Below are 20,930 nucleotides of genomic sequence, written 5' to 3'. Positions count from 1 at the left end.
AAATAATATATATCTTGGTCTGAGCTACCGAACATACAGCATGGAGGTGGAGAGTTTTGATGAACATTTGTGTTTGGTGAACGTATGTACATGCCTGATAAACATGTCTTCGCCGAAAAATATACTAAAAACAGTTATTGTTTAAAAAAATGTTTACTGATGACAAACACGTAACTAGGCCTGATAGACTTATGATAGGTAGTTATTCCTCTAAACACCTTCTCTCCACTAGAAACCTGTCTATCGAAAAATACTTTCTCGCATGTCTTATGTGACACGTGATAGATAACACACAGTCTCGCGAGATTAATTAAAACTGACGGTACAATGACGTCACCAGCCAATTATATCGAAAATATTTGTTTTCTTTGAGTTTCATCTGATCGATATCGATTACTTTCATCTTTTCCCATAACTTCGCAAACAAAAAACAAAACAAAAAAACCAAAAAAAACAAAAACAAAAACAACAACAACAACAAAAAAAAAACAACAAAAAAAAAAAAAGGAGAAAAACTTTGCAAAAGTCAGAAAAGAAATGAAATATAAGAAAAAGAGGAAAAGAGAGACAGAATGGAGAAGGAACAGCAAGATGTCGGCACGAACATTCAGACACAGAGAGGTAGAGAAGGGACAGCGATGTAATAAAACCCAAGAGCGATCTCTAGAGTAAGAAACACTAAACCTCGACATGCCCGTTAGTAAGATGGCGGTCGTTGCTTACCAGGACTGGTGCTGCGCAAAGATTGCCCTTTGACCCTAAACTCGACGCGTCTAAACTGCAATCAGACACTCGGCTAAAGATACCGTCGGGGCAAATATTGACGGACCGGGAGGTCCACATCTGTTGGTACCAGTTGGCGTGACCGTTGCCTTCAAAGACGCGGACATCCCTCCCCCCTTTAAATCTGTCTGCGATGGGAAACAGCAGTCCCCATCAAGGGGCCAGCGGGTGATTGATCCGACAGGTCCCATCGCATCCAACACCACCGCAATATATTTTCTGACATCAGGTCCAGCAGACCCACGGGGTAACGCAACAGTTTTTTTTCCTCCCGAAAGTAAAAGAAGGAGTACAGCAATATTTCATCCGGAACATTCGACGGTGGAAAAAAAGGATGGAGAGAAAGACACGAGATTTAGGGAGGGGACAAACATGATCAATCTAATAGCTAAAGTCTTTCTTGCTCATCGGATTTTCTGCTGCTGTCAGGAGCTAAGTATCTGAAAAAGGAGTGAGGGAAAAAACATGACAAATGATCCTAAAAATTGTTGAGGGATTAAAAATGTTTCTGCAGCAGGAAATGAAAAGTATGTTCTGGAACCCATGATGCCCATTGTAACTGTCAGTTAGAATTTATGGTCTTGAGGGATGAACCTGACTTCTTTTATTCTAAAAGATAAAGAATTTGGAACAAACTGTGAGTGGTTCAACATCTCTAGGGCCTAGGATGTGAGAGGGTTGCTATCGCTGTTTTTAATCTTACGGGTGGGTGAGCCTTTCTGTAACCGTTGGCTGTCTCTTTCGAGCAAAGCCACCGAAATACTTGAAACTCAGATACTTTTGAACGCGGAAACTGAAGTCTGAACATCTATTAAATTCTTCCCCCTGTGGAAAGAAAGATATGTCATTAAGACATCATGAGAAAGGCCAGTCCGACAATTTCGACTCTGACACACCATGCCACTCTGACAAGAGGAATGAGACACGACAGACAGGTCTGGACATACAATACAAACACAGAACTGTTGAGAAGGAATCAAAGAATGATTCAAGGTGAGGAGGGTGTGGCTTGGAGGACTGCATAGTATCGAGGAGGACAGATGGAGGAGACCTCAGTTTTCCGAGATCACAGTTACAAAAGGAAAGTTCAGATGGGGAAGACATTCCAGCTGCAATCAAAATGGCAGGAGAGAAAATATCTGGTCAGCAGGAAATGCGATGCTTAACGATTGGAAGAGGAAAGAAAGAGGAGAAGCTGGAAAGAGGTGCAAGATGGTGGACGAGGGAGCTTATTTCTGGCGAGATCGGAACCAGAGCAATCCATATTCTTCTCGAAGATCGTAAGCCTTGAGGTTGGATTCTTTTGTGCCCCTAAAGGGCCGTGGGTGAAGAAGGCAATGTCTGGATTGACATTAGAGTATGGGCAGTGTCACACTCACACTTGAAGGACACTGGCAAGCCAAGCAAGGGAAAACTAATCCTCTTGTGGAAGATTTCAAGTGACCCCGGGTCGTGCCTGAGAATAAAGTGGTGGCCAGAACGGTGAGTGTGACCTATTGAATGATGCTAAAAATAGCCTGTTTCTAAAATTAGTATGCAATTACTCTTGCAATGCTTCACACTCCATGATGAAGACAGGGGAAGAAATAGAAGATGAACCACTTCCGCTTTTTTATGGCTGCCTTCTATAGGGCATCGAAAGTGTAAACACACCATCCATCAGCCGAAAAACAGACATCTGCCAGGGTGATAATGTCGGACACGAAATACTGTTATTGACTTAAATACAGAACAAAAGGGATGACAGGCAATGATGATGTGATAGAAGTATTAAAGCATTAAAATAATTCTTCGGATCTTTCTGATGAAAAGTGATTTTGTGGCATGGAGCACGTGACACAAGGAGAACAAAAAAAGCGTGGCCAACGTGAACCCTTGAACTCGATGTTGGCGATGGTGGGGACATGCGCACGAATAGCCCACCCCTAATGTAGAGAGAAAGAGGGAGAGAAGGGTATCATCATCAATCTAAACAGCACGACCAGCCCAGGTCAGAGAGACAAGAAACAGAGAAAAGTTTGAGGAGGGACGGTTCTTTTTCTTCTTCCTCTGTGAGACCTTCGCGATCCATCCCACCGGACCGGGGGATCAATGTCTGAAGAGCTCTCGCTGGCCGGAGGACTGGTGAAGCTGCCCATCATCCGGGTGTTCACTACACTTTGTGCTCCTACACAGCTGTCGCCACCCGTCCGCGCTCACCACTCACCCTCAGACAGTAGGACAAAGAAAAATATATTTTCCCTTCTCCACATCGTTTATTTTTATTTTTTGTTTTATTTTCTGTTCGACCTCTTCAAAGAGGTTCACGAGACCCACAGGACAGAAGCCCTTCTCTCTGTCCATCTCGCATGAGATGTAAATGAAAATAACAGTGTGCGGTGTAGTTCAAGAAAAGAGTAAGGAGCTGCAGTGGTCGTGGAGGTATTCAATGTTAAAGTGGCTCACCGTGTCAAGCTGGGATACAACCATGCATCGTGAACAAAAAAATCAGCAGAGCTGGGTGTTGTTTTGGATAAAGCTGTGCTCCCGAAAGTTTGAAAATGGAGTCAGCTGCTAACAGGAGGTCGGCTGATGGGAAGCGAAATATCTCTGGATTCTAACTACAACATCCCAGGTTATTTCAGTAAAAAAAGCTGTCCACTTAGCTTGTCACCACCTTGGTGACAGCCATACTACCCGGGGTGGATATCTCACATGTAAGTCTCTCTGCATGTAACACGTGCTCACATGCCGACAAGGGAATTTTCCTCGGATACCCCGGTTTCCTCCTCTTCCTTAGCCATATACCTCTCCAACACAAACAAACAAACAAACAAACAAACAAACAAACAAACAAACAAACAAACAACAAACCAATAAACAAACAAATAAATAAACAAACAAACAAACAAACTCACACACACACGTTGCGAACATGAATCACTACTTGAAAAAAACTTTTTAAACAAATAAACCAACCAACAAACTCAATAAGATTTTTGAGACCTAGTTCTGTTGTAGATTGATGACTGTTCTTTCCATCTATCTAGCCAGAAGGGTTCGAGTAAATATTCTGATGGCTCATTTTTCTTTTGGTAAGGTTAACTTGTTGCTAGGAAACAGTATGAATACTCGGTCTCTTCCTCTTACCGCCAAACTCCTCATAGTCCTCAAGAAATCGCATTTTGTGATGTGGGTGGCATTCCTGTTTTCTCAGCCGGGACATCTTAAAATACTTTTTTTTCAGTAATTCATTCTTATCAAAGTTATTTCTCCAGGCTGGTGACTGTGTAAGTCAGAAGTCCCGTTGTCAGCATGCAAATCGAAAATTGTAAGTCAAAAGACAGATGAGAAATGTTTTTGAAGGATACGATATAAACTTTTTTGAGACAACAATTATTTTTGTTTCTTTATCTTCATGTCCTTAAAGATAAATGTAGAGTTAATTACAATCAATCATCAGAAAAAAAGTGACGGACAGAAAGAAAAGAAAAAAAAAAAGATGCGACAGCTGACAGTGGGTTAAAATAATTAGATGGAGAAAACACAGAGATTAAAATAAATTGTCAAAGGACCAAAATAAAAAAATAAAACTAAAATAAAAAAATTGCTTCCGAAAAACCATTTTGAATTCAAACTAAAAATTTTCTGAATTTAAGCTTTGGATACTTCTGTTTCCAGCCTCAGACCGCAATCCTCGATGAAAAGCTATTTGCGTTTGTGGTATAATTGCTTATAATGAAGGACAGTCCATTGGCATGTCTCATGGTCTTTAATTTGTACATTTGTAAATAACGCTGTATTACCAATAAACACTATCTATATAAATAAATATGTATATCCATCATAAACTACTCTAAGGTTAACATGACACTATTTTTAGTATCGCTCATGGCGGCTTGCAGTTTTGGGTTGTTAAACTGTTGGCCATTCTCTGGATTTTCTCCTCGTTTCTTTATAAAAGACTGTGGATATCTTCAGTGACCATGACCCCCATTGCCATGCTCCACTTTCTGTTTATAGACCCTTTCTTCTAACACTTTTAATAATGCTGTCGTGAAGAACTTTGTGGTCTTATCAAGGACGGGAGTAGTCGTAGTCGCTGTTGTAGTGACAATATACATTGGCCTGGTCTGCGTGGCTGCTTCTAAAGGACATGCTGTCTTCTGAGTAAAGGTCACCACCCGACTTTTTTCATTTTACCGGTTGGCTAGACGGTCTGTTAGCTACTCACAGCTATTTCTGGGGGAACCTTTGGTTTTTTTTCACATTTGTTTCCGCAGTCAATGTTCTTGCTCTCGTCGATTTACAACCATAAAGAGCACTTCCGCTTCTTCCTTGAGATGCAGATTATCACCGAGGTCTTTAAGTGGCGACTCGTTTTCAAGACATTGTCAAGAAAATGGCCAAGAAAAATTGCAGACAAAATGGCACCACTGCAGCAGAATAATGCCAGAAGGACAGCAAAAGACAGACAAGCCCGCTATTCTCATTGTATAAACCTGTCCTTTACAGCAAGAGTCAGAATTTTTTTTAATGAGTAATCAACCACTGACAGAATACATCTGCTGTATGATGTATACTGCTTGTTGTTGCTAAGTTACTCAGATAATATATAAACTTATTTTAATTTTTCCTGGAAACGTGTTCGCACTCCACTCCGCCATTGTCGCAATTTGTGTTCTATTATTAGTTCTTTGACGCATTACCTGTGTGACATTATCATCCCTAAATAGAAATTTGTTGTTTTTTTATTTCTCTTTTCGTCACCTGCATTTATGTTTCCTTTCCCACTTCCTTGTGCTTTTTCCTACGCTCGTAATTATCTCCCCTTTTCTCTCTTCTTCTGTCTGCCCTTGTAATTAGTTCCTTGCCTTGGTTCTGGTGTCATTAAGCCCTTTCTTTATGTTTCCAGAATGACCACTTGGCGAAAGACGTGCACAAATTAGAACCTTGAAATACCTGGTGTTTTTTTTTTTAACTTTTATCTATTCCTTTCTATGATTTCTAGTCGAATCTTCTCACATCTGATTCAAAGATTTGTTTTCTTTTTAACATCTTGCACCATTATACCTCCCTACTTGCCCTATTTCATCGTCATTTTTTCTTAAGGCTGTTTGTCATGTCTTAGTTATCAAGTGAAGTTTGTGAGCATTGGAGATGGATATGCTAGTATGTCTGCAATAAATTAGGAGGAAAGGAAAAGTGAAAGAAAGAAAAAAACGAAAGAATGATAATTAGATGGAGAGCGGAGTTGACGATAACGAAATGTTCCTCAGATCCCCGAGTCTCTTATGGACTTAAAGTTTAAGAAGAAATTGAATTGCTTCTCTAAAGAAGTTCAGGGGAACAAATCGGTAATAAACACTCACGGTTGCCTGGTACATCTCCGTTACCATGTTGAAAGATCAAACAAGACTGAAAAACATTTACTGTCTGACTTGATGTACGGTGTGGTTAGTACACGTGTTGATGTCTTAAACCTGATTTGTGACCCGCCTCATTACCTCATTACCATAAACTATACACAATATCAGAGACAAGAACAACGCGAGTTATAAATTACTCGTCAGAAATTAAAAACAAAGAAATAATCACTTAAAAAAGAGAGGTTACAAAAAGATAAAAAGAATTAAAGTAAAGACAAAAAGAAAATAAAGGAAGAAAGGAGCAAAAAAGAACGAAAGAAGGAAACAAAAGAACCAGAACCCCCCCCCCCAAAAAAAAATGCGAAAAAAAAAAAAACTTAAAAAAGAGGAAATGAAACAAAAATTGAGAAGAAAAAAAAAATTACAAAAAAAACAAAACAAAACAAGAGGAAAAAAGGTCACAAAAAAAATAATAACAAAAAATAACTACGGAAGAAAGTAAAAAGGAAATTTAAAAAAAAGAGACAAAACAAGCAACGAAAAAAAAAAGAAATAACGAAAAAGAAGTAAAAACCCCGAAAAAGTAGTTAAAGAGTGTACAATAAAAAAGAAGCAAAGAAAAACAAAACTAAGAAAACATAAATAGAGAAAACAAAATACTGCATAAGGAATCCCAAAAACAAAGAAAAACGCAAAAAGAAACAAGCAAAAAACAGAATTACAGGTAGAAAGAACGAAATTAAAACAAAAAGAAAAAAGGAAAGAATGACAGAAAACGAAGAGAAAGATTGAAAAATGAAAGAAGGAAACGGAAAGAAAGCAAGTACGAATGATAAAACTAAAAACAAATGAGCTGGCACAATAAGATACAAAGAGGAACTGATACTTACCATTGCGACATATATAATCTCCGGGAGAGAAGAGGACAGGACGAAGACGCAGCACCAGTTCACACAGGAAGCCGGCCTCCGTGTTCTGGAAGATTTCCACGCGCTTGAGCGTGTCCAGGTGCACGTGGATGGCGATCTCCGCCTTCAGCTTGTCAGGCAGCAAGCTCAGAGCTTTGTCTTCATCCGTGGATTGTTACACATCCACAAATAGTCAAACCATTTGATGACACGGTCTTGCAGTTTTAACGGCACCCTTCTGAGGTTCATGTATGTTTTCACAGCATCCAGTCGCGCTGCAAAGAAACACCACAAAGGTTCACATTTCAGGTTTTTAAAAACTTACTTTTTCCTATCTTTTGCCCTCATTTGAATTTAGCATATCCCTCCTCTCCCCGCTATTACATCCACTAATGAAAGACAACCACAAAAAACAAACAGACAACAAACAAATAAAAAAATGATTTCCCATTCAAAATTCAAACAGTTTTCAACTATGTAAAAACCTCTTGCATTTTAAGGAACTGATCATGAAAACGCATTTGATATTTAGATACAACTATGTCCACCAAAGTCGTTGTCAGGAAATAAATCACAAAGTGTCTCTGACAAATGTACATTAGCTGGGATTGATGGACATAACATTTATTATGGAAGTAGTTCCAATCAGTCACAAAAGAAGTTATATTCGGGTAACTCTTGTCCTTTCTCCTCCCTTTCTAAGGGATAAATGGAAAAAAAAGTTTTGAATAGCCGTCCGTCGCCGGGCATCACAAAAGTGACAGCATCATTATAGATAGTGGCGTCACGTGACTAAATGCGAGCCACTGTTTCCAAAAGTAGATTTGTGTGCTATTAATAAATGCCAGATATTGCTCCAAAATATATCGTGACTTCACAAATGGAATAAACCTATCCATTGTTGGTATAGCCTTCAGGAATCTCCATTTATAAATTAAAAAATAATTTCTAGAATAATCAAGTTGAAAGCTTTGTCAACCTCCTCAGTTCTACCAATACCAAACAACACAATTTCCGTGCAAAACCTAATTTCTTTTGAATAATTCTGGTTATTTAGCATTTTCCGTAGTTTGTCCCTAAAGTCTTTACTCAATGGACAGTGTCAGAATATGTGATCAGTTGTTTCATTATCTTGTTTTATTTCTACGTCCAGTTTATTTTATACTCATAAGCCCTGTTCCTACCCCTAACAATAAACTTTAACCTTAACCTTAAAGCTCTCTAAATAATTGAATCATCCAAATATCAACAAAGATCAAGTGACATAATCCGCTTAGAGTTCTCTGCTCTGCAACTTTTGCGAGGGTAAAGCTATGATAATTTTGCTCCAGGTTGAGCATCAGTGAGTACAAGATTCTACTACTACTACTACTACAACAACAACAACAACAACAACAACAACAGGTCTCAACTTCTTCATCTTCTATTGTCATTGAAACGACAAAGGTAAAAGGTAGATTACTACTGCCGCAGGTTTTGTTGCGGACTCATGACGAATACACTATGAATAATAATAATATAATAATAATAATATAATAATAATAATAATAATAATAATAATAATAATAATAAAATGAAGATAATGATGATGATGATGATGATGATGGCCTTAGCTACTGACTCAGCATAAACACCTTTCTCCAATCATCTTGCACCGATATGCACATACAGGCATGCGCAGTAGTGAACATCTATCATCGCACGAGACCAGAACAACACTCAAACCTACCTAGGTACAGATATAAACTGCGAGAAAATCCTAGTTACATATATATTTAAATCGAAATGGAGCCCTAGAGATCATTTAGCAGCCTTTGGTGACCTTTGGACCCAACAATTTGCAGGCGAGGTCACTGCCTCGTAATGACTTGCCAATGACCTTACAGCCCAATATAATTACCTACTTTATAATTCAAACAATATTTATGTGCAGGGTAATGTGACACTGGCATTAAGTGCATCTAGGTTATTGCATGAGCTTACTGCCTGATGAAACTTTACTAAATGAGAAATCTGTGTCATTCTATCTGCGAGAGTGGTCACGTGATGACAGTAATTTATAGGAAAGGAATAAAAAAGACAAGATAACTGAGAAAAGAGACATAATTAAAGCGGAAAGTAGATTACGCAGGGAAGAAAAAAAATTAATTGCAGAAATCGGAAAACGCTAGAGAATACGATAGAAAAACTGAACAAAGGAAATGCGGGAAATGAAGGCAGCACAAGTCGAAGATCTTAAGTGGAGAGGCAGAAGAAATGCAGGACTAAGAGAAGAAGAAGAAAGATGATGATGATGATGATTCTCATTCCAGACATCTCAGCTAGACAGCTCTGACCTTTGACTGTTATCCCCGTGACTAAACCAATGATATTATGTCACATGGTGTCAACAGTATGTTAGTAACATTGTTACTGGCTTTTTATCTACTAGCGAAACCTAGTCCCCCTCTCTCTCTCCACTTCCATCACAACCTCTACGGTGCATTAACAACCCATCTCCTCCATCAGGATTCCTCCTAACAACCTCCCACACGATGCTAGTCTGTCTACCAACCCTCAGTCTCACTCCATGGACGTGTGACGACTCCTCCACCTGATCCTCTCCCTCGACAGATGAATGCCACTCACTCTTTTCACAAGTCTCTATGTCATGAATAATGTATGTATTTTACACAACTAATGATGGGGCGTTGTCTTGGTGACTAAAGACTCTAAATTAATGATGAATAACTTCAATTAGTCAAAAAAATTCTCTCTCTTATACACTCACGCAAACAAACATAAACGCAGCACAAAGGAAAAAAGAAAAGGGAGGTAATAAAATAAGATAATGGGAGAGTATTCTACTCATCTTTCTTTTAAAGTAAACTGATTATAAACGTTGTTCTCAAAGTAAATTGGAATTAATAACGGTTGCTAACGGCCAATGATTGTCCGGTGCGTCACATAATGATTTCAATTTCCTCCCTTTGTTCAAACCATCCTTCCATTGGACCAGCCAGCAGGTAGACTTTTCATATGATAACATTTAAACTGTTCGTTTCCCTGCCTGCAGACAGAAGAAATGATTTCGTGACAGTTGGTGTATAGATAAATAAATGGAGGTCTCATTGAAAGTCGGTTAATTGAAGAGAAATGTTCTACTCCTTCCTCTTACCATCCATCCATCTTGAGTTACCAGTGAAAGTGTGTCTTCCCGCATCACGTGACGCCGCTAAAGACACCCAAGCTTGTACTAGGGGAAAAAAGTTTTAAGTGCAGGACAACTCTTTCTGCATTTGCACCAGCTAGTTTTTCTCCCCTGGACATTTTTAAACGCTCTTTTCAACACGTTCAAAATTGAATTTGTGAAGAAAGGAAATGGAGTGAGCTTTCACATGTCTACTTTTTTGTAGTTGTCATCAATCACCCTGGTGATTAAGCAACAAAAAGCTCCGGTAAAGTTTGTAAAATGGCATCAATTTCCTCTTAACTTTATTTTCATTTTTCTTCGGACTTCACTAAGCCTGTATGGCCAAAAACAAAGGTTTGAGAATAGAATTGAAAAAAAACTTTTTTCTTCTCCCAATGCTTCAGTTGATTGCGTTTTTGATAAGCTGAGTCAGAAAATAGAGGCAAAAAATTAATTAAACTTTTAAGATCATTTGCACCTGGCCAATCAAAGGTTTTTATCAATTAAAAGGTTTTTGTCACGAACCTAACAAAAGACAGTCACGCTACCGAACCTATTGGGTTCCTTTGAGCTCCAGTCGGTCACCACAATATGCCAGCAACATGGATAATTGCACTGATTAATTAGTGATATTAATGTAATGATGGGGAGACAACTTTATTGGGCATTGTTTGTTTGTTCTTTCGTTTGCGTGTTTGACCTTTTTGGTTCACCTCTTGTTGAAAACGACAACGGTGTTAGAAAGGTTCCTGGCTGCAATCCTGATCTCGTCCTCTCCTCGCCCTCTCCTCGCCCTCTTCTCGTCCTCGTGACTTATCTTTCCGAAGGTCAGAGACACGTCCACTCGAATCGTCTGAGAGGACAACCCACGGCGAGAATATCCCAGCATTGTTCTCTGCCCTTACTTGTAAGATGTACTTTGCCTTTAATTTTTGATGCGATGTTCCAGCCTTCCCTTCTGCACAGCAGGGCAACAGTCAGGTCACCAACGGAATTTCCGCCCTCCTCCTCCTCCTTCCTCGAGCATCCCTACAACCCATCCCTCACTCTTCTCATTCCAAGTCCTTACTTCCCCGAGGATTTGAACAACACATAGTAAGTAACAGTCTATTACAAGAATACCACAGGGAGAAGTATTGAAAGAAAAAGTTCAAAACAGAAAGAGTGAATGAATGAAAAAATCCTGTATGGTCCTCATCTCTGCCGTCGGCATGATCACCAGACCGTCTGCCAATTCGACGACGCGGGTGGCTGGAGCTGATAAAGAAACCGAAAAGGAGACTACTCCGATTTACATAAATAGAAAATGCAAATCGGATTGCAAGTCGCCGACCGCGGCAGCAGGCGACAAGAATAGCTCTCTGATCAAAGGGGAGGAAATTTCCTGCAAAGGCCAGGACCCTGGAGAGGTGTCATGTCTTGACGCGCATGCGCAGTCAGCGGCACGTGGTCCCTGAGGTCAGCTGACTGCAAAGTCTTGTAACTGGACCGAGTGTCCAAACCCTCCGATTCTACAAAGTCCACGTTTCTCTCGGGCTGTATGAATTCAAGTTTATCATTCGGAAAAAAGACAGGTTTGGAACCCGGATGAAGATGATAATTTAGTATCATCATCCAATCACATTTTTAACCATGAGTATATTTAAATCGAGAAATATTGTTTTAATTTTGTTCTTTATTGTTCAGTTAGGTTAACCTAAAGTTCGTTATATTTTATGCTCAGTTTAGTTGAAGTGTTTTGCAGAAGAAATGAAAGAAGCCCGCAGCCATATTCCTCACACAGCTCACGGTCCCAATGTTTATCGTCTTAAATGTTGTTCTTAACTCGGGCAAAGTGCCAGAGCGGCATCCCCTGACTGTCCATTGTATTGCCGAATGTTTTGGCAGCCTGTTGACTAAAGCTGCAACGAACGTTTGCTCTAAAATTATTTGTTCCTTCTGACCTTTGACACTCAGTTTCTCTAACTCAGACGTTGGCCGATATTTGTTTTAAAAAGTTCCCTAAAGACACGATCGTGAATGCGAACTCGAAACCGAACAGAATTTTTGACACGTGATCGTCGGTTTCTCAAGAAAATTTCGTCAATTATCGCTTTGATGATTTTTTTTTTCTCGCTGAAGCACGCGAGACCGATATAAAATGGAAGCCTCGCAGGACGTGACGTCATTGAGGTCCACAAAGACTGCAACGGGCGAGAATCGGAGAATTCAGAGATACATGTGAATGTGCGATTGCCACGACAGCTATTCCGACACCACTGAGGTATCATGGGAAATGGAGCTACGACCCACTTCCCAAAAATCAGGTGAGGATGTTTGCGGCTGGTATCACACGGGGGATACTCGGAAAGTTTCGGGTGGACTGGCTTGTAACGAACTAAAGTGATTACTCGTCATTTAGCGACTATGACTAATGTCTTCATTCATTTAATCAGAGTGATTGTTCTTGTTCTGTGCAATTGAACTCTGACCCCTTCATCCCCTTATTCTACCTCTCCCCTTAACGTGTTTTATCCCCTCAGACCCTTCAACATCATGGCGGTGCGAAATGGCGTAAATTCCATTTCCGGTCTCTCAGCTGCGTCCTTTTTGATGCAGCAGGACACATGGGGTGGACGGGTGTGTGTGCGGGTGGGTGGTTAGGTGGGGGATCCATCCTATCGCGTCATTGGAAGACAGGTGCATAGTGGGGTGGGGAGTAGGGTACAAGAGCTCGCAGCACGAGACACAGAAGATAGTTTTCCATTAATTCTGCCATTGCCCAATCCTGAAAAATCTGCTCGCTCTCACAGAACCGACTACTCACAATAAAGAAAGTCCGAGAGACGGGTGCTAGAGAAATAAATGTCTTTGTTGGGGATGTGGAGTTGTCTAGCCTGCCTGCTACAAACCCTGTGACCAGACCAGTGTAGTCTCCCCTTTGTACAGCTCTTCTTACGAGAGAGTTATTTTCATCCTTTATGGCTTCACGGCAGGGTCCAGTGTTCCCCGTCTAGGGCTTGATCAAGAGTTAGGACTTGTCTTGTAACTTCTCCTCACCCCGAGGAGGGAACAATAACGAAAGCTTATTACTCATGGCAGACTTTGCTGTCTTTTCCTTAGAATCAATTCGTTAAACTTACAAAGTGTATGTCTGCTTATTGTACAACTTTGCAGACTCGTACATCCCGTCGACCAATGATCAAATTTAGTTTTTGTATCAGGGATTGGATTTACGATGGGGACTATGAGGGATGGACTGTACTGGCTGGTCAATCTTGCTTTGCCAGATCCTGTTCAGGTTGACCATTGTTGTTGTCGTTGGTGGGATGTTGATGTGAATATCTGTATAACTGCAACCATCTGTGTAAGGTGTTGTACCCAAGTATTTGAAGTTGTTTGCCTCCTGGAGGTAAGTTCCATTCGTGCAGACATGCTTTGCCATCTCCGGTGGTGTTGGCCATAATTTTTCCCTTGTCAGCGGTGATTTCCATCTCATGACTGGATAGATGTCCAACATCCTGCTACATCAACAAAATACATCAAAGAATCTGTAGGTCCGCATCTGTAGGTTCGCTCCATCAACACCTGAACATTTACTGCTGCTCTTATCATTCATGTTTCCAAATACAGAATTACTATCCTGAAATTGATTGTCACGTGTCTATGTCGTTTCCATGTGTTCAGCTTCAAAGGAAGAACATCCATTAGGATTTCCCATTAGCGCGTTTTTAATTAAGAACAAAAATAGCATAGGGGGCTGGCCCTAAGTGCCCGGATGGTGGAGAAGTGTTGAAGTGCGGCTGATATCGCTGACGCACTTGTCAAGTTGGGGACGACACCACCAAAACCAAGACGACCGTTTGTGGGGGTCTGTCGTCAATTAGCGGTCCACGGACCGCTAGGTGGCGCCAGAGAGGAGGCCCCGGAGGCAGGCAGTAAAAGACAAGGGCAGCCAGCCTGGAAAAGTAGCCAACAGCATACATCTTCATCGGCAGCCTGGCTGGTGCTTGTTGTTTGTCCTATAATCAGTCTGACCAGTAGATGGAGCCAGTGTGCAGTCAGAACCTTAAGGTCTTGGGATGGTCGTGGAGTGTTTCTAGTCTAACATTACGTGCACAGATAAGTGCCAAAATCATCAAAATCCAAAAACTGTTCCTTGCAGAATGCAGAAGAACGGGTTTTCACCTTAAGTGTACATCCACCCGAGTCTCTACAGCTGCAGCCCAAGTCAAAGCTGTTACATCACTGATGAACATCACCAGTCCACACAATACCCATTCGACTTCAACCAATATCTTACCTGTCCAACTGTCACCTTACCTGTATAGCCCAAGTTGTCACCTCACTTGTACACTCAAAGGTATTACTTTCCCTCTATAGCACCAGGTGTCAAGCCATAGTAAGCAACGGTTAGCTCCTGTCTGTCACCAATACAACGAAAGTTGGCTGTCCTGAGTTCAGATCTCGTCTCGGGCACGCCATTCTTTCCCTGCAAGTAACATCTGTTTACAGGGCTGACTGCTTTGCCATGATATAGTCTTAGTTGCTGACATGTAGTAAATCATCCAGCCCCTCCCACCTCCCACACCCACACAAACACCAGGTTTGTGTCCTGTTTTCCAAGTTCTCTCCTCAAACGATAAGAGGTCAGGTGAGAGACAGCACAAATTTCAAGGCAAACACGCGAACTATTTTCTTACCGCCTGCCCGAAGTCCAAACCCGTTTGTTCGAACAAATTGCCAGTCATTATAGTAAGAAGATTTACTTGTATAATCCTGGCCTGAACTTTACCTATTTTACCTATAGATAACGAAGGAAAGACAGAAAAAAATCGTAGGACGAAAAACAATGTCCATCAGAAAACTGCCGCTACACAAAATGTTGACTGGGAACTGGAGTCGACTAAAATTTATTTAATTCCAAAATAAAATAACATCAAGTAAACATTTCTCCACCTCTAGCTTTGTCCATTTCAGAAAGTTTTGTTGTTTTTCTTTCAATTTGAGCTGTCTGTGTTATGCAACCCTTTGATTTTATCCCAATGGCTTTGGAAATGAGCTTGAGGTCTAGTCAATAAAAAGTTCCATTTCCTGTGTTCATGTTGTATAATCAGATAGAAGGTTAATGCCAGTTTAATCACAAACTTACTGATTGTGTATATAGAGCAACTGGTGTCTAAAGTTTTCAGAAATATGAGTGTCCCAATATTGTTTCCCCTTTTCTTCTGTTGACTTTCAACTGTAAGAGGCCCGAGTTGTGATAGTATAATGAGGTTTCTACCTTACTTCTGAAGGCAAACGTTTTATCTTTTTATTTAGTTATTTGCTCGAGCTTTCGCGGTTGTACCTCTTGTGTATTGAACCATGAACTTCGATTTCGCGATGAGTCTGGAGTAGTTCAGTGGAATAGTTCTCTCATAAAGGGTTAATGGATGATGATGATGATGATTGTTATTGTATATCATGCATGATTGTACTACAGCAAGTTATATTTTATTTGATCACCCTCCTTCTAAAGCTTCAATTTATGAGGACGATAAAACTGAAAGTGTTTATGATGATTGTTGTTGTTGTTTTTGTTGTTGTTTACCTCTCTTTTAAATTGGACTGGCACCTGATCAATAACAATTATTATTATTATTATTATTATTATTATTATTATTATTATTATTATTATTATTATTATTATTATTATTATTATAGCGTTTTGATGAACCTTCCCCTATTGTTGAAGCACAAGAATGATTATAGTAAATATATTTCTGTGATCCAACATTTCCAGACTATTTTTGGATTAGGTCCTGCCATCCCCTTAACCTCATCCGGGGTCTTCGCCCTCCTCAGGGATCTTCACCATTCATACGATTGGTGCATCGTGAAATATGACAATAACGGTCTGGATCATTTTCGCTTGCTTTCGAGAAATTTCCGACCACTTTCGTCCCCGTAGCAAGAAATAAACAACATATCGTATTTACATCAACCAATCAGGATCCCCGCGTCCTCGTAATGGCCGTTATGACAAACATTATCACAAAACCGAAAGATTACAATCGGTTACGTCACAAGCAACTGGATACCCGTTTCTGCTTGATGGTTCACAAAGTGCGTTTTATGGCAGGAAGGAAAGAGAAGTGGGAATATCCGGAATGACTGGCTCAGTGCCAAACTCTACCCGATCTCTCCACTAAAACCCGACGCCGAGTTTCTGTAGCCATGAAACGAAGTCTGGTGCGCCCATCGCCAACGGTCGTTATTCAAACAAGTCGTTTTGGCACGTCGAGCCACTCACACCCACGGCTAGGACAGGCGGAACAAAGCTCCTCAAGTCCGTTCAGCTACCGGTCAGATTATACCTCCGAGGTAAGCTGTGTAACGGAGAACAGCGCCACCACCGGATGTGACGTAGCCTTGACGACAGCCAGGCGGCTTACCGCTGTGTAAAGTTGTTTACATGTTTACATGGCTGGTTTAACCGTGATGTGCATGGAGGAACGGGTAGGCTTGCTTTGTCTGCACGTGTAGTCTTTGATATTCCTCTGTATTCCCTTCTGTCTTCTTTTTTGTTCATGACTGCTTTAAAACAGTCATGCCACCTGGCGGTTAGCTCTGTAACTGCGACTACAGGTAAGCTGAGCTTAGCTAGGAGAGAAGCAGGTAGGTCGAGACCAAGAGAAACGGGAAAACTGTGATTAGTAAAATGAGACTTGCCGTGACACAGTCCTATTTCTCGTCGGATTTTAGGGGGTCGATGACATGCCGCCATCTTGTTATCCGTTACATACCTTTTGCCGTCCCTCATCTTCTCATAAACCGTACAGCATCCCCAGAGTCATCCAATCAGTCATCCCGTTGAATTCAATGAACGTTCCATACAACTGTCACATACTAGAGATGAGCCAACTTTTATTTTATCCTGTTTGTATGACTGTGTCTCTCTTTCTCAATGCGCAGAAGTCGTCCGTTCGAAATAAACATTTAGCAGACCAAAAAAGTAGTTACTAAGACAAAAAAATCTCAATGTTCCAATTTGTCAACGAAATACTGAAGCCTTTATTTATATCAACAGTATTTTGTAAACATCGTCATCCAAGACTAACAGTTAGCTCCCCTCACCTCCCACCCCACACGCCTCCCGTGGACTCGAACCTCGCTCTTGCAGTGAGAATTGAGTAAAGCGGTCATCAGACGAGGTTTATCGTTCAAGCAATCTCTGAAAAGCATTTGCAAATAGCTTAAATTACAGGTTGAGGCTAGGGGCCGATGAAAATCGATGATTGGTTGAGACACCTTGGGGGATGGGACCCGGATGGTGAGTGGCGGCCATTGTTGTGATCATTATAAAGTACAGCCTCCCATCGTTTGACATGAATTTAGTGCAGAAACTCAACTTTTGTAATAATCACGAATTCAGAAATAAAACAAGTGATAAATTTTTGTTTGCATGCTGATCTCGGACACACATACACACACACTGACACGTCTAGGAAATAAAATAACGATCTTGTGACGTAGCGAATGGATTTGTTGTATGAACGGAAAATTTTTACCACGTCACCCTCATCTCCACGTGACAGAGTGTAACTGATAGTAACATCACGTGAATAGAGTCTAGTCCCTCTCACCCTGTTCTACAAAGGTTACCGAAAGGTGGCGCTTTGAAACTTTCGTCGTGAGTCCGTATAAATCACGTGAAGAAATCACGTGGTGTCTGGCTCCGTGCTGACGATGCTCTTTGTCCAGAAAGTATTTATATTTGGTGTGTGTATGTATTTGTGGGGTGTGTGTGATATATGCACGTGTCTTTGTGCATGTGTGTATGTGTGTGTGTGTGTGGAATGCTGGTGTATCTGTGTGCCTGTGTATGCGTCTGTCTCTGTGTGTCTGTCCTCGCGTACCCTGCTCCCAACCTTCATGTCCGCCATTTAAACAGACGAGATAAACTTTGACAACAGACTGTTAAAAGGTAGTTTACAAACACTGCAAGTCTAGAATCAACAGTCAGACCATTAGCCGCACCGCCTGACACACAACTACAAGCCTGCACGTGCAGCTTGAACACACAGTCCAATCAATACCCGAGTGCTTGTGGGTAAGCTACTCGTCCACCCGGAATGAGACTGATAATCAGTTTGTCGTTAATGCCGCATCTTAGGCAACCTCCAGCCTGCTGATGTCGGGAGGCAAACACACGCAGCAAGCTGAGCCCTGTACCTGATCCTTGCGTCATTACGGGTACATTCATTTGGAGAGATGGACGAGGGCAATAGTGACGCACACAAACACACATACACGTGCGATAAGGAAGGGGTAAAAAATCAAATTTTCTCTAAATTGACGATTACAAATAATAGTTTTCTTCACGTGTCGTTAATTTTTGTATGATGAGATGGTTCCATGGGGAGGTTTCGAGTTCCAGTGATCGACAATAAAAGTTTGTATGTGATATATTTAACATTCGTCAAACATGAAATAAAATGTAAGCCACAAATTTTATTTATTTTTCTGTATGATACTTGAAATAGGAAATTTTCTAAGGTATTGACAATGCTGTGACTTGTACTCCTCCTAACATACTTACCTGTAACAGTGATAGTGAATAACGGAACTGGACGTCTGACGTCAGCATAATTCAATTTTCACATACTGGGTAGCAGGCCCGCAAAAAAACAAACAAACAAACAAAAAAACCCAACAAAAACAAACAACAACAACAACAACAAACAACAACAACAACAAAACCAGAATACACAGCAATGGCTTGACTCAACCATGCGTGACAGAACATTGATGTGAAGCTCTGTGACGCCCCACTGCATGCTGGGTACTAACCAACCTCAACAAATAGTCGAAACCTGGCTGCAAGGTACCCAAACCCAAACCTTACCATTCGTCATCGCTTGCAATCCAACTTTGAATCGAATGGACAGAGTTTTGTCAGGAAATCTTTATTATTATTTTTTTCTTGTTTACGACTGTGGCTGCCCAGGTGTTGATCGCGGCCTAATGTGTTGTCATCGATCTCGGTGTGGGCGCCTTCACTTTGCAACTGACAGGCAGAGTGATGAATGGGCTGACGATTTTATAATTGTGGCTGTGTGGATGGTATGACACATCTCTTTATTTGCAAACTGAATAATTATGGGAGATTGTCCACAATGGTCTCGCGATATATTTGAAATGGTGGCTTGCAAATTTCATGTGAAACACATTACGTCATCAGTTCATGACCTTTTCCTCAATTTATAAATAGAAGTAGATGGAATAATTTACTGTAATATACTGATTAATATTAATAAATGTTTAATAAATATATGGCGTGTAAGGAGTACGCCTACATCTCTAATCAAATGGGTAATGGAGTGTCAAGGGAAGATAATGGATCAGTAATGAGTAGGTAATGCAGAGAGTACCCTGTGTTTGCAGTCTACTACTCTTTCTGTCTCTTACATGAATATAGATAAAAGATTTAAACACACATACACATGCAAGTGTATTGTATTTCTGTCTGTCTCTGTGGACGCCTGTTGTTGAGTCACGATCCATGGAGCAGGAGAGCGAGGCTGGCGTGACATGTAACACATTACAGGGAAACAGAGAAATTACCCTGTTAGCGCTGAAAGCGATTAGCTTATTGATGTTTTGGTCGTGAAGTGCAAAGCCATAGCGATAAACGATCACACACACACACGCATACACGTACACACACACACAGGTACACACATGAACACAGACACACAACAACAACTCAATCTGAATACAAAGAATGATGGATGTATGCATGCTTTTTCTCTCTCTCTCCAACACACACCCTACCTTTCTTTCACTCAAACACGACTGTTTATGAAAATATATCCCCTCCTCATCACCTCCACCCATATATGTATATATTACACCCTCTGAATATATATATACACACACGCACGCAGGCACGCAGGCACGCGCTATGTCTCCTCCCTCTTTACTTTCTGCAGCTCACATCACACATCAACGAAGGGAGGAAGAAATCAATTTGACAAGATCGCCTTTCGCGCCGTTATTGAATTGCCGAGGCTATCCGCGGAGTGGCAGCACCAGAATTAGCAACAGGTGGCTCCAAAAATAGCCGGCAGGATGCTCGGACCATGATTAGTCTCGGTAACTCAAACCCTCGTAGCCCCAGAGAATGCTTTTAAAGATCTCCTCCACGTCTGAAGTCCGCGCGCTGAAAGCTGGGAATAAAAGTAGCATTACTCTGTAGAAAGCTACAGTCAGTGGATGAAACTCACCCTTCCGCTGATATCATAAAAACTCTGATGAAAGCAAAGTTCGGAGAGGTTGGCGAGAGCATTTTTATCTGATGTAAAACCACCGCCAGGACTTCAACCCCTCCCGCACCTACTTCTTCGTCCATTTACATCGGTTTGGACACACCCTGACAGATCTTTTAGAGGTTTAAATTGCGGGTGCAATTTATTTTTTTAATGATTGGGTCAAACCCGATACAAGATACTATTTCCTCAAATCTGTTCCGTACTCGAGAAACACGCCGACAAACTCATCGTGCAAGAAAGAGGTCATCAAAGAAAAGGTCAAGAAATTATCTGAATATGTTTACGACTATAGCCAATAGGAGTCCAGGAACAGATGTTGATTGAGTGTATTTGAGTACAAACGTGACGTCACGCTTTGACCGCCCTCTCTTTGCATAGATGGTGATGTTTGTGTGTATCTATGTGTCAGGGCTAACCAGCCAAT

General features: G+C 41.0%; 1 protein-coding gene across 1 annotated transcript in view; it reads right to left on the bottom strand.

The window, feature by feature from the left end:
- The window catches only part of LOC112555167 (potassium/sodium hyperpolarization-activated cyclic nucleotide-gated channel 1-like), a 101,699-nt gene that overhangs the window by 22,315 nt on the left and 58,454 nt on the right, over positions 1–20,930 (bottom strand). The window contains 2 exon segments of the mRNA XM_025223421.1: positions 7,022–7,216; positions 7,219–7,314. Coding sequence (XP_025079206.1) covers positions 7,022–7,216; positions 7,219–7,314 — 291 coding nt within the window.

The sequence above is a fragment of the Pomacea canaliculata genome, linkage group LG14 (genome assembly GCF_003073045.1).
Source record: "Pomacea canaliculata isolate SZHN2017 linkage group LG14, ASM307304v1, whole genome shotgun sequence".
Classification (NCBI taxonomy): Eukaryota; Metazoa; Mollusca; class Gastropoda; order Architaenioglossa; family Ampullariidae; genus Pomacea; species Pomacea canaliculata.
Note: the sequence above shows the minus strand (reverse complement) of the source record. Positions and strands in the feature narration are given on the sequence as shown.